At 34.1% G+C, this 15,902-nt stretch overlaps 1 protein-coding gene across 1 annotated transcript in view; it reads right to left on the bottom strand.

Annotated features, from left to right (window-relative positions):
* HELRODRAFT_180792 (hypothetical protein) overlaps positions 1 to 6,425 on the bottom strand; it is a gene marked incomplete at both ends in the record, with an annotated part of 23,317 nt that extends 16,892 nt beyond the window's left edge. The window contains 6 exons of the mRNA XM_009030096.1: positions 763 to 878; positions 1,089 to 1,321; positions 1,379 to 1,575; positions 2,560 to 2,706; positions 5,318 to 5,426; positions 5,971 to 6,425. Coding sequence (XP_009028344.1) covers positions 763 to 878; positions 1,089 to 1,321; positions 1,379 to 1,575; positions 2,560 to 2,706; positions 5,318 to 5,426; positions 5,971 to 6,425 — 1,257 coding nt within the window. The remainder of the gene's footprint in view (positions 1 to 762; positions 879 to 1,088; positions 1,322 to 1,378; positions 1,576 to 2,559; positions 2,707 to 5,317; positions 5,427 to 5,970) is intronic.
* Between the last annotated feature and the right edge of the window lie 9,477 nt (positions 6,426 to 15,902).

Below are 15,902 nucleotides of genomic sequence, written 5' to 3'. Positions count from 1 at the left end.
TATAAAACTGATGATGTAAAGTTTGAGGATCGCTGACGTCATAACTTCGTCATCGGTCATCTGACTGAATGAAGGCGACGATGGAGATGATAGTGACGTAGAAGAAAAAAAGGAAGATGAGGAAGAGGAAGAAGAAGATAATGATGACGAAGATGAAGATGAAGATGATGGTTTTAACATTTTTCTTGCTGATACGGTATTCGACAAATTGAAATACTCCAAAGATGATGATGATGACGATATTAATGATAATGACGAAAATTTTGATGATGACGTTGTTGCTGCTGCTTCTAAAAGTGATGATGGTGATGATGATGACGATGATGGTGATGGTGATGATGACGATGGTGGTGATGATGATGATGATGATGTGTAGAGATATGTGGACGATGCAATATTATCATCAGCATTATCATCTAGAAACCCGTATCTCGGTGAAAAAAACCACTTCAGTCTGTCATCATCATCATCATCATCATCATCATCATCATCATCATCATTATTATTATTATTTTTATTATTATTACTACTACTACTATTATTATTATTATTATTATTATTATTATTATTATTATTATTACCATTATTATGGGAGTGTGATGATGATGATGATGATGATGACGTTGGTCCACCGAGCAAATAACTCAAATGCATTCTCCTCATCCAATCTAAACACACCATTGCCTCTTCATTTCTTTCATCATCATCATCATCATCTTCATCATTTCTCTTATCATCATCATTACCATAACTACTTCGAACCGTGACGTCATTAACATCGTCATCGTCATCATCTTCATCTTCATCGTTATCCTTTGATTTCAATTTTCTATTGAAATTATATTTTGTTGCTGTGGCTGGCTGGTACAGGCGATCATCTTTGCATAAAAATTGATCGTTTGTAAGTGCACTAAAATCATACAAATACGTACTACTACCACTACTGCTACCACCACTACTACCACTACTACCACTACTGCTGCTACTGCTGCTACTGCTGCTACTGCTATTACTTCTACTACTACCTCTACTACCACTTCTACTACTGCTATCATTATTTCTTCTGTTATTACTACTGCTGAACTTACTGCTAATTGAATTTTTAGCACCAGTAAAGTTGCTACTACCGAAATTCTTGGAACCTTTTCTAGATTTGTGATCGGCTTCTACGTTGAGGGCATGTTGAAGGGCGGTCTCTAGACCAGGCGATAGACAGAGCGCGTCTGAGATGAATTCAAAAAGAAATTTCAACGTAGCATTAGCATTATTTGGCTTGGACCAGTCTTTGTAGTGGAAGGCTAGGGCGTCAAAAATTTTTAATCTGTGGAATGAAAATGTTTGATTTACGTACGTTGAAATTAGCCTAAGACGAGTTGACTCTGTCGAGACGGATCTAGTAAGGAAATTGCTGGCGTTGAAGTAGTTGTTTTTTGTGGTGAAGTTGTTGCTGCTGCTTCTGCTGCTGTTCTTGTTGCTGATGCCATAAGATGTTTTTTTCTTCATTTTTTTAGCAACAAGTCCCCATCTGCATCGTTCCCTCTTTCTTACTTTTTCATTAAATTTTTTAGTTTTGCTCTGAAAGTTTGTTTTAAATACATTGTTGTTATTGTTGTTGTTGTTGTAAATATTATTTATGGTATTATTATTGCTGTTGTTGTTGTTGTTGTTACTGTAAGTGTTGTTGTTAATGTTATTATTATTATTATTATTATTAATGTTATGTATAGAGTTTTTAAGATCAATTTTTATAAATTGGTCGTTACTTAGCAATGTATTTACAACGCGAAAACTGTTATTACTATTATTATTGTTATTATTATTTTTTTTATTATTATTGATATTGTTGTTATTATTAATTATTTTATTCTTATAATTAAATTTTTTAGCTTTGAACTTTTGGTTTCGACATTTTCTGTGAAAATTTTGCCAAAGAAAGTTAACAAAAGTCTGCGCTACAACATCTATGGACGATAATCCAACCATTAGGTCGATATTTTTATCTATGGATGAAATTTTCGGATCTATGGTGAGGAATTTTTTGTATTTGTTGTTGTTGATGTTGTTGTTGAAATTGAGAAAAGCGCGTTTTTGTAAATGGGCAGATGTTGTCGCCGATGGTGGTGATGATGTTTGCAGCTGTTGTAGCTGCTGCTGCTCTGAGTGACGTCGAAATTGTTGTTTCTGTTGTTGTTGTTGTTGCAGTCGTCGTCGTTGTTGTTGATGATGAGTATTTTGATAATTTGGTCTTTGTCGACGTTTTTGTTGATGTTGTTGTTGATATTGCTGATGTTGTTGTTGTTGTTGTTGATAAGAGTTCGTCATAAAATTATGTTGAGACGTGTTATTATTGTTAATATTATTATTATTATTATTATTATTATTATTCACATAACCAACGCGCTCCTTCCGGTTCAAGTTCACCCTTCGTCTCTTACGAGTACTAAATAAACCAAAGTATTCACCCGCCCCACCACCACCATCATCATCACCATCACCACCACCGTCATAATCTTCCTCACCACCATCACCATCATCATCGTTATTTCTCTCCTCTCCCACCTTTCCTTCATCATCTCTCCCTCTGGCCATCTTACTCCAGAAGGGATTTAGCAAAACCGCCACTGGGACGATTTGAGATTCGAGCACTGGACCTAGAGGTAGTCTTCCGAAGGCTTTAAAACGACCAGCAAACGTGAAGCTAGCTAACTTTTGGTAGGGTTGTTTTTTTAAACATTCGACTAACTCTTGTGTTGTTGTGGTTGATGAAGATGATGAGGAAGATGATGAGGAGGACGTCAATGACGATGATGATGATGATGATGTGGTTGTCGTCGCGTTGGTGGCTGTGGAGTTGTAGCAGTTCAGTCTTTTAGCTATCCTGATGGCTGATTTTAGTGGGTTGTGAATGATAATTGATGGAGTGAGAGAGCTCGTACCCAATAGGATGACTCGCTTGAAGAGGGTCTTTCCTGATTGGTTGGTTGGTTAGCTAATTAATTGAGTGATTGATTGATTGGTTGACTAATTGGTTGAATGGTTAATTAATTGATTGCGGGTTGATTGATTGATTAGTGAATGATTTAAATAATTTCTTAATTGAATTAATCACTGATTTAATGGTTGATCAGTTGGACAAACAAGCAGGCAAACAAATGAATAAATGAATGATGAACGAACAAATAAATGAACAAACGAACGAACGAAAACACAAAGAAACAAATAAATGGATGAATGAAGGAATGAACAAATAAACTTTGATCAGTTAATTTATTCATCGGGTGATTTTTTTGTTTGCTTTTGTTTCGTCATCTGTATAATTCTCTGGCTTCATTCAATTTACAATTCATCAATTTATTACTGTTTGGGCGTATGTATGTGTGTCTGTATGTGTCTGTATGTATTTTTATGTACGTGTAGATTTACAAGTGCGTTTATAAGCCTAATAAATATCATAAGCACATCCCATCAATTATAATCAGTGGGCAAATGAAAGTAAAAACAACAACGTCATCATTAACAACAACGTCATCATCAACAACATCGCCAACAACAACAACAACCAATAATAACATAGAAAGAAACAAAGATAAATAAATAAATAATAGCATAGACTGCATAGATAGAAAATTTTGATTAATTTCTACGATAGCCGGTGCATTTAATCATGGAGTTTGTAGGATCCGAACATTTCAGAAAAAAAATTTTTCATCCAAGTTTTTCTGATCATAAATAAGTAAAATATGAACAAATATGTTTAAGTGTACGTATATTTATATATGTGTGCGTGAATGTCTGTGTTTGTGCGTGTGTGTGTGTGTGTGTGCGCGTGTGCATGTGTCTGTTTAAAAATGAGCGAGAATATATATCATTTTGGCTTTCAATGATTTATTGTTTTTGTTTGGGGAAAACTAATTTTTTATTAGGAACAAAATACACACACGCGTATATACGTACACACATACACACGGATAAACACATACACACACACATACATGCACATACACATAGATACAAACAAAAACACACATACAATAACTGAATAGAAAAATTTGAGATGCTGCAAGAAGACTTCAATGGCGAGGGACCAAGAAGATAAATAAAAGCCAAAGATAAGTAAATTATCATATCTCTGCATAAATTATCGCCCAATAATATAATTAAGAGAAAAAAAATATGTAACCAAATCTAAATATCTATAATATATCTATAAATATATATATATATATCTAAAAATCTAATAAATCAATATCTAACCAAAGACACCTCAAAAACAACAAAAATTATTTAAAATAATAATAATATGTCTTTATTTATTAAATTATCATATTTATTTTTTCAAAATTTTTCAAATGCATCAACAACAGACACACGGTGCGTGTAAATAAACGTGGAACAACGAATGATGGGCGGGTGTCTCTTTGCGATCTAATCAGGTCACTGCAGGGGCACTGCCAGGCACATTACCGCTACACCATAGTAACAATAATAATAACAAATAACAATGATAATAATATATAGGTAGTTAGAAGTAATAAAAAAAAAATCAAAAGCTATAAAAAACATTTTAACTTAAGTGATGACGTGGATTGCAGTCTTTTGCATTATGCATGCCTTCGCTTATGAATCTGAGAGCAAAAAATACCCGTAAATGCATACATACATGCGTACATCCTTCGCTTATGAATTTGAGAGCAAAAAATACCCGTAAATATATACATACATGCGTACACATACACACATACACACACATACATACATACATACATACATACATACATGCCTTCAAGGCCTTGAGAAGAGACTCGATGTTGGAGGCTGTCAAACTTTTTTGCCCCAATATCTATAATTTTTGCCATTCTGCCTATGGCGGAGTCTCTTCCCTTGGCTACCACTCTTGGGTTGTAGAATCGTCCGAGGGGGTACAGCAGGGTGATCCCCTTGGTCCTTTGCTGTTCGCACTAACTTTTCATCCACTCTTAGAGAAAGCTTCGTCCACTTTCGTTTGCGCTTATCTGGATGATATCAGCATTGCTTCGGACGGCCCAACTCTGGCCGATAGCTACAAATATTTGAAGCATAACTCCTCTGCAATTGGTTTAGAGTTAAACATTAAAAAATGCAAACTTCACTGCCAAAGTTTATTTCAGGTGCCACATGCGCTGGCTGGAATACCCAGAGTTGGTGCATCAGAACTGAGTTTTTTAGGCACACCCTTGATCGAGGGCGATTATCAAATAAAGTTTTTTGACCAAAAGCTCTCTGAGCTTAAATTCGCCCTGGGTCGTGTTTCCTGTCTTTCGGCCCATGATGCCTTGACTATTATCCGCAATGCCCTCAGTTTGCCCAAATTGATGTACTTCCTGCATACATCCAAACACATTGATCCTTCTAAATTGGGCGAATTTGACGGAGTCCTGCGCACCGCCCTGTCGTCGATTTGCAATGTTTAAGTGACCGACAGTGGTTGGTCCCAGGCTCAGCTGCCGGTGCGATTTGGTGGGCTGGGGTTGCTTAGCGTGGTTCAGCTGGCTCCCGTTGTTTATAATTCTTCTGCCGCTGCCACTCTCGACCTGCAGTCTTCCCTGCTCCACCGGTTTTTTCGTTGCCGCGATATTCTTCCCCCAGTGTCCGCCCCGGGGAACCGTACGCACGTCCAAATTTTGAACGAAGAATATAAAAAAATTTTTCAAAATTTGTTGTCTTCATGTGGCGACGACTTTTCCACCGCTCGTTTGTTGGCCATGTCCAGCGTTGCCAGCTGTGGGTGGTTGAGATCGTGGCCCAACACCTCTGTGGGCACCAGGCTTGACGACGAGTCTGTGAGATTTGCCATTGGCTTCAGACTTGGCCTGGTCATTCAGAATAAATACACGTGCCGATGAGGCGCAGGGGCGTACGAGTTTGGGCACCACGGTTTGGTTTGTCGCCTGGGTGGGGGCCGTCAACTACGTCACTCAGCTAAACGAATACATTTGTCGGCTCTTCTCCAAGGCTTCAATTCCGGTTCTCAAGGAACCATCCGGCATTTCTGCGCATGATGGTAGGCGCCCGGACGGATGCACACTAATACCTTGGAGAGCCGGCAGATGTTTGGCGTGGGATGTTACGGTCCCTGGCACCCTCGCCGAATGATACGTAAACCTGACAAGTAAAGAATGCAGTATGGCCGCGGCCAGGGCAGTGGACGAGAAAATGAAAAAATATGGGAACGCCCTCCCCTCAATGGAATTCTTGCCAATATGTATCGAGGTTTTCGGCCCGATGGACCCCAACACCCTTAAATTTCTTAAGGCAATATGCAAAATGATCAGCGTCAGATCAGGCGACAGCAGGAAACTATTTTTCGCAACTAACCACATTTCGTGCTTGTTGCAGCGGTTCCTGCGTGTCTGAGTGCTTGAAAATATCCAACTGAATGCCGACATGTGCAATTAACGACAAATCAAAGTGTTGATCCATTTGTTACTTGATGTTTGACGGTTCAGTGTCACTCATCATGTTTTGGTTTTAACATACATACACACATACATACATACATACATACATACATACATACATACATACATACATACATACATACATACATACATACATACATACATACATACATACATACATACATACATACGTACATACACACACACACACACACACACAGACATACATACATACATACACACACATACATACATACACACACACACACACACACACACACACATACATACATACATACATTGCTAGATCAAAATTGACTGAGAAGTTTTGCAGGGATCGGTACTTGGTCCATTGTTGTTATGTGTTATACACAGCTGATATTATTAAAGCCTTGAAGAATCTGACCTACAATGTCATTCATATGCAGATGAAATTCAGCTCTGTGGCTTCCGTCTCGCAAATTCGTCGTATTATTGGACGTTGAGTCAGCAAAAACACTTGTTCAGAGTTTTGTCTGTAGTGGAGTTGACTTCTCCTACTCGATAATGTATGGAGCCAATTTGTTTCTACAGGACTGTGTTCAATCAATATTAAACGCGGCAGCAAGAATGTTAGCACAAAGCACAAAACAGGGTGTAGACTGGTTTTAAGACAGAATTTTTCAAAGTACATCAAAAGGACAGACATGAGACCTGACTCGGTGGTGGCATCTGAGAATTCGAATATAGCTATCGTTATTGAACTGACTGTGTCGTGCGAAGATAACATGCTCAGTAGCCGCAATTTAAAAACTGCAAAGTATGAACAGCTGGTTCAAGATTTAAACAAGAAAGGATACAAGACCAGGCTCTACGCTGTTGAGGATATTGCAAGAGGAGCAGTGGGAGTGTCGATGTATAAACTTTTCAAAGAGGTGGGACTGACTGTCAGGCAGTTATTAGTAGCGCAGAGCAAGCTTCGTATTGGTTGTTGCTGAATAGAAATAAAAAAGAGAGTCTTCTAAATTAGCAAGCCATGGCTGCAGTGGTTCGACTGCGTATGGAAATCAATCAATCGATTTATTATTTAATCACTCATTCATCCATTTCTTCAATTATTTTCTTGCTTATACCAAAAACAAATAAATTTTTTATTAAAATTTTAATTAAATTTTCATATTTTATTTTGTTATTCTTTGTTCATCTCAATCACGTCACGCGATAATAATTTTATCTTGTTAGCTAGAAATAACTTCAAAAATAATTTGTAAAATTATATATATATATATATGTATCAATATATATATATATATATATATTTTGTTTGATTGAATAAAAGTGATTTGATTTGAAAGTGATTTGATTTGATATATATATATATATAATATGTGATAATTATAGTTTTATACTTTTTTTCTTCTCCGCCCCTCCTCTTTCTCTTCCTCTTCCTCTTTCTCTCTCTTTTTTTCTTTCTCTCTCTCTCTTTCTCTCTCCTATTTTGTCCATCCAATTCTTTTTTCCCTATATTTGTATCTCTTTATTCATTCTTTTTTTTACATTCTTTTTCTACTTTGTTTTTTTCTGTCTCTCTCTCTCTCTCTCTCTCTCTCTCTCTGTCTCTCTCTTTCTCACTTTCTCTTTTTCTCTCTCTCTTTCCATTTTTCTACTTGAAGATTTGCTTCGCAAAAAATCTTCGTTCAATTCACGAAAATGTCGCGCTCTCGAGATAACAACCACCATTTTTGGACAGATTTTGTTGTTGTTACTGTTGGTATTGTTGTTGATGTTGTTGGCGCCATTGATGTTGATGATGCTGATGATGTTGTTGTTGTTGCTGTTTTTGTTGCTGTTGCAACTTGACACCAAAGTAATTGTTATTTAAGTAATTTATTATTCATTGGTTCACCTTTTAACACTGGCTCCAGTAAGCACCGATCCAATCAGATGCAACTAATTCAACCACGAAAACCACAACAACAACAGCAACAACAAAAACAGCAACAACAACATCAACAACAAAAACCACAACAACAACAACAAGTCGTTACACGTAAGTGCGCCTGTGTATTTTCCTGTTATTACAATGCGCTATACAATTTATAGTTCTCACGTTCTTATTATTTTTATTAAGAAAAGTGGTAGTTGTAGTAGTTGTAGTAGTAGTGCTAACAACAACAACAATCACAAGAACAACAGCAGCAGTAGTTGCAGTAACCTTAATGGTAGTACAGCAGTAGTACTAGCAATAGTTGAAGAAGCAGCAAAAAGCAGCTGTAGTTGTAGTAGTTACAATATGAACAATGACAAACAACATAAGCAAAGATATTTTCGTCATCTTATTATTCTTATTATTATTATAAGTTTCCAAAGGTATTTTCGTCATCTTATTATTCTTATTATTCTTATTATTATTATAAGTTTCAATAATAATAATAATAATAATAATAACAATAATATGGATGAAAATAGTGTATGCTAAAATCAATTGAAACACTATACCATAATTTTGCGTCAAACATGATTGATGACGTGCTGAAAAATTGATTTTTGTTGTTGTTGTAACTGTTGTTATTGCTGTTGTTGTTAATGCTGTTATTATTATTATTGTTATTATTATTATTATCATTTTTTCATTTCTATTCTTGCTTTAATCTGCGAAAATAAACTTTAATCTAAAATCTTCTTAAATAAATTCGGCTAATATGGAATTAAGAAGTTTATAAATAATACATATACATTATATAAACATATAAGTATAAATACAAATATTTATATATATACAAGTGTGTGAGAAGAAAGAGAGAGAGAGAGAGAGAGAGAGAGAGAGAGAGAGAGAGAGGGAGAGAGAGTTCATTTACTTACATAACTTAATAACAACAATGATGTTGATAACCTTTAAAAATAATTTAAACCTAAACAAATACAACGACGTAAACATAAACATTAACAACAAAAAAAACAAACAGACAAACAAATAAGTAACAAGCGAACAAACAAACAAACAGACAGACAAACAAACAAACAAACAGACAAACAAACAAACAACTTCAGTTTCGAAAATAAAAATTTTTAAAAATAAAATAATCCTTTCAACGCCCAATAATAGTAGCAAAATGTTTTTGAAAAAAAAACTTCTGAGACGTTTTTCTTTCATAAAAACATAAAAACTGCTGTGAAGTTGTCAATTAAAAACTGAAAAATAAAATTAAACTAAAAAACTTTGAAAAAATAAATAAATAAAGCGAAAAACAATGTTCGAGGTGTGATGAAGATGTGGAACGATTATTTGCTAAAAAAAACAACACAGCTGCAACAGCAACAAAAGCCTTGAAAAATAAAAAAAACAAAAGACACAAAATGTATTAAATGACATAGGAAACAAACAAACATACATATATACAATCATATAAACAAACAAACATACATACAAACGAGTGTGTTACTAGTTGCATGTCAACAATTCCTTCACACTCTTACACGCGATATTTTTGTCTTTGTTTTTTGTCTTTGTTTTTTATCTTTTGTTTATTTTTATTATCTTTTTTATGTTTTCAAATACGCAAATAAACCGTTTTTGAAAAAAATTAAAATATTACAAATACTTCTGTCAATACTACTATTATTATTACAACACCACTACTACTACTACTACCACTACTACTACCACTACTACTACCACTACTACCACTACTACTACTACTACTTCTAATAATAATAATAATCTTGGGACAAAACATTTTGAGGCCCTAAAAAATTTTGGAAAGCTAAAGTCCACAGAAAAAAAAACAAAAACAAAAGTGATATTGATTTGCATGGTAATTTGAAAAAGAGAGAGAGAAAAAGAGAGAAAGAAAAAGAGAGAAAGAGGGAGAGAGGGAGAGAGAGAGAAAGAGAGAAATGAAAAGAAGAAAAAATCTTTTGGTTGCGGTCAGTCAGCGTGTGATATAAACCTGTAACACGGACATGTATTGCCTTGGGTTACTATGTCACTTGGTATGTTTATGTACTATTCAGTAGAACTAGTGCCACTTATATAAGTACTACTATTACTTATTTTTATTAGTACATTACTAATACATTAGTATATGTTTAAGTGATTCTTAATTTGTTTAAGTGATTTTTGATTTGTCGCTTCTGCTGTTAAATACTAAAGCTACTGTCGCTACTACAACTACTGCTGCTACTACTATAACTACTACTGCTACAATTACTACTATACCATCACTACTACCACTTCTACCATTGTAAGTACAACCGATACTACTTAGATTATTTTTATTATTAAAATAGACAGTTTTGATTATACTATAGGTGGTTTTTATAAGAAGAAGAAGAAGAAAAAGAAAAAGAAGAAAAAGAAAAAGAAGAAAAAGAAGAAGAAAAAGAAGAAGAAAAAGAAGAAGAAGAAGACAAAGAAGAAGAAGAAGGAAATGATGATGATGAAAAGAGAAAACGGAAACAAAAAACTGAAAAAAAAAACAAAAACTTCATGGCAATGAAATTTTTTTTAATTTGAAAAAAACGATTTTTAAGAACGAAATTGCAGGGAATAGAAAAATTCATTCTTTTTCGAAATGCAAAAAACAACACGAACGTCACAACAACGGAATCGTTCTAATTCTTCTTACAACTACTACTACTACTACCACTACTACTAACTACTACTACTACTACTACTAACTACTACTACTGCTACTACTACTGCTACTTCTACTACTACTGCTACTTCTACTACTACTACTATTACTGCTACTTCTACTACTGCTGCTACTACTACTACTACTAGTACTACCACTACTACAAATTTGACACATAAATGCCACCACAAAACAGTAAAAACAAGACGACAAACAAAAACAAAAACAAAACAATAACATTAACATCTCCCAAAATGATGTCATCAAGAATCTTAACAGCCTTATATCCATCCTCAAATTACACTATACAACACCGCATTAAACTACAACTACATAGCAACCGACGATCACTGCTATCACCACTTGTAGTATTACTACTACTACTACTACTACTACTACTACTACTACTACTACTACTAATACTACTACTATTACTACTACTACTACTACTACAACTACTACTACCACTACTACTGCAGCTACTATTGCTACCACAATAAAAATGTAATGAAAAAAATTCTTTCACAGAATGGAATCTGAGCAACCGGAGCACCGCATGTTTAAGAGGATCACGATACTACATACAATCAACAAACCACTAAAATAAATGCTCATGACGTTTAGATGACGTCCAAATGACGTCATTCTTTTTAATACCGTCATAGCACGGTGACATAGGCACGAGGAGTAACAAAGGAACGAAGCACGCTGTGGTAGTAGCTGCAGTAGTCGCTGTAGTTGTAGTATATTAATAATGGTAGTAGTATAGTTTTGCATTGAGTTTCTCTTTCTTTCTCGTTCTCTCTCTCTCTTTCTATTTCTCTCTCTCTCTCTCTCTTTCTCTCTCTTTTACAGTTATCTCCTCTCGCCTTCAAAATTTAATAAAACTTCTTCTAGACGTAAAATTATTTGAAATTAAATTTCCAATGTTTATCCGCCACGTTCGTTTGTTTGTTTGTTCATCCGAGCAAACGAACGAACGAACAAACAAACACATGCGGACAAACAAACAAGCAACAACAACGCTTATTTATATACCGCACTGTGTTTAATGTCAGGGGTACTGTATAACTAACAAAAACAACACCATACATCATAATAAAACAACAACATGCAAACGAGCAGCATCAAAAAAAACATCATATTTTTACGAGGGAGTATTATAATGGGAAAAATGTCCGGTTATAATTATTATTATTATCACTATGATATAACAATAAACAACAACAATAATAATAATATTAATATTAATTATTATTATAATCATTATTATTTTAGTGGTAGTGGTAATGATAATGACATGTCAGTTACAACAGCAGAAAAATAGAAGTTAATGCTGTTAAGGTATCAGGTTCTAGATGGCGAGTGTGCCTATTTTAAATTTTCTCACGCGTCTAATTGAATTTAAAATAATAATAATAATAAATAATAATAAAATAATAATAATGATAATGATAATAATGAAAATAAGATATTAATAATCATAAAAATGATAATAAAATGATAGGAATTTTAACGAAATGTAAGAAGATCACACTTTCCATCTTCAAATGAATTAGATACAGACATGTCAAACGGTGTACGACACACACACACACGCACAAACAAACACACACATACACACACAAACATACACACACACAACAAATACATACATACATACATACACACACATACATACATACAAACCTATGTGTGTCACATATGTATCAGATCATGAAAATGTCAGACGAAAGTGAAGTTTCGGCAAATAAACGATAATACACAAGGGCCGTATTTTAACGTAAAATCACACGCTTGTCATTCAATGTATGTGTGTATGTATGTATGTTTTTTTGTTTATTTGTATGTATGTATGTATGTATGTATGAATGCATGTATATATGTATGTATGTATGTATGTATGTATGTATGTATGTATGTATGTATGTATGTATGTATGTATGCATGTATGTATGTATGTATGTATGTATGCATGCATGCATGTATGTATGTATGTATGTATGTATGTATGTATGTATGTATGTATGTAGATATATATGTGTGTGCATGTATTATTGTTATTCATTTGTATTTTTATCATTTTTTATATAAAGAATGCCTTTGGCTGGCAGTTCAAAATGAAGTTTCATTGAGATTTATTATTATTTTATTCCATTCAACATCGTCGTCGTCATCATCGTAATTATTCTTATTATTCTTATTATTATTATTGTTATTATTGTTATTATTATTATTATAATCATCGCTATCATTGCTATATTGAGTATCATAATCTCGTCATCATTATCAAAACAATTGTCGTTATATTCATCTTCTTTTTCTTCTTCTTCTTTTTCTTCTTCTTCTTCTTTTTATTATTATTTATCATCATCGTCGTCGTCGTCTTCATCATCATTCGGCATATTAATGAATGCATTAGACCGTCACAGATTATTATTTTTGTCATCACACACATACACACGCATACACACGCATACGCACACACAAACATATACACATACACACAGACATGAGCTTGCTCGTCAAATTATACTAACAAATTATTCTAGACTAGATATGATTAATTTTGAATAATCGAATGAAAAAAATAAAAAAATGGCACAATAACAATAGTTAGAATAACAAAAACATCAACAACAACAACAAAAGCAGTTTCTTAAAAACATAGAATTTAAACAATGGAACCGACCAACTAAGCAACAACATCAACAAAACAATGGCAACAACAACGACAACATCAACAACGACAACATCAACAACGACAACATCAACAACGACAACATCAACAACAACAACAACATCAACAACAACAAATACCTCTTATAACAGGAGATTTCAGCAACAAACTGACCAATGGTGACCCATAGGCATGTCCAATTAGAGTAACTTTGCTTGCATCGCCATTAAAACTTTTGAAAAAATTCATAATATCGATAATTATAGTTAATTATTGACTATATTGTTATTAATACTACTACTAGTGCTGCTGCTACTACCACTACTACCACCACACCAGTGGTATTAGTAGTAGGAGTAAAAAAGTTAAATTAATATGGTTTATTTTTATCTAGACAAAATTAGTTTTCATTTGAAAATAAGTAATTAGAAAAATATTTTTCAATTAAATTTAAATCCGATTTCAGCAAAAGTTTAACTTCTAATTAAAAACTTATCAACTTATTACTACTTCTACTACTACTACTACCGCTGCTGCTGCTACTACTACTACTACTATTAATTCTACTACTATTACAATCACTACAACCGCTACTTCTACTACTACAATTACTAATGCTGCTGCTACTACTACTACTACTACTTCTACTACTACTACTACTAATACTACAATTACTACTACTACTGCTAATACTACTATAATTACAACTATGGTGATGATAGTTATACTACTACTACTAATAATAATAATAATAATAATACCTGTGTATGTTTTGTTTGACGTACTGGAGGGCTGCCACAATGTCCAAAAATGCATAATTACCCGGTGCATAATAATCACCAGTACTCAAAAACCCTGCCGTTTGATTGGTCGAAATAAATTATGCTAATGCTAATGTGAAGTGGGCGGAGTTCTGAGTTTTGTATTTGAGAAATTTTAAAATTCTGTGTATTGATTGGTCGGAATAAATTAAGTTGATGAGGGTTGGGCGGAGTTTTGAATATGTTTGGAAGAATTATTTAAAGTTTGTTGCTTGATTTTTCTGGATAGATAAGTTGTGTTAATTATTGTAATCAGTGTTTTGAATGGGTTAACAAAATGAAGAAGAAAAATAAGAAAGAAAGAGAAAGAGAGAGAGAGAGAGAGAAAGAGAGAGATGGTGAATAAGTCGTGATATAGATGAAACAATTATTCCGTTTCATTTTCAAAAGATGATCATGATAAATATGAAGAAAAATATTACCACAATGCTGGTAACGTTGATAATGATGATGATGATAAATACGACGAAGACGATGATAATAATGATGACGATGATGATGATGATGACGATGACGATGATGATGATGATGACGATGATGATGACGATGATGATGATGATGACGATGATGATGATGATGACGATGATGATGATGACGGCGATGGCGATGATAGAATGATGGAATGACGAAAGCCTTCATGAGGCAAAGATTATAATGATAATGATAATGTGAATCAGTCGGATGATTATAAATTTCAGGCACGTAATACACACATACACACACGCACACATACACGCACACATACACGCACACATACTCGTAAACACAACGACGCAAACACAGAGACTGCTTATTAACGCTAGGCGATATAAACAACAACTACAACAACCACGAGCTATGTAGATGGTGAAGAAGAAGAAGAAGATGATGATGATGATGAAGAAAGAGTTGATGATGTTGATGATTATGGTGATGATAGTAATGATAGTCATCATGGTGCTGATGAAGAAGAAAAAGATGATGATGATGACAGAGGCTATAAAAACTAGGACTCCAATGATGTGATGATGATGATGATGAAGATGATGATGAGAATAGTGGTGATGATGACAATGAGGATGACGATGACGGTGATGATGATGATGGTAATGATGATGATGAAGATAGCGGTGATGGTGTTGCAGAGCCTTTATCACGTCTCATCAGAACTAAAACATCCATCATACGTTTCTATCTACTTACTTGCTGGTGATGATGACGAGGATGATGGTGATGGTGGTGGTGATGATGACGACGAAAATGATGATGACGACGAAAATGATGATGGTGACATATTTTTTAATTTTTTTCATTTTATTTTCAAAGCCTAAATAAAAATTCGTTCTTCTTTAAATTCATCCTTCATTTA

Source organism: Helobdella robusta, assembly GCF_000326865.2.
Source record: "Helobdella robusta unplaced genomic scaffold HELROscaffold_65, whole genome shotgun sequence".
Lineage (NCBI taxonomy): Eukaryota > Metazoa > Annelida > Clitellata > Rhynchobdellida > Glossiphoniidae > Helobdella > Helobdella robusta.
This window is presented reverse-complemented; position numbering and strand designations above follow the sequence as displayed.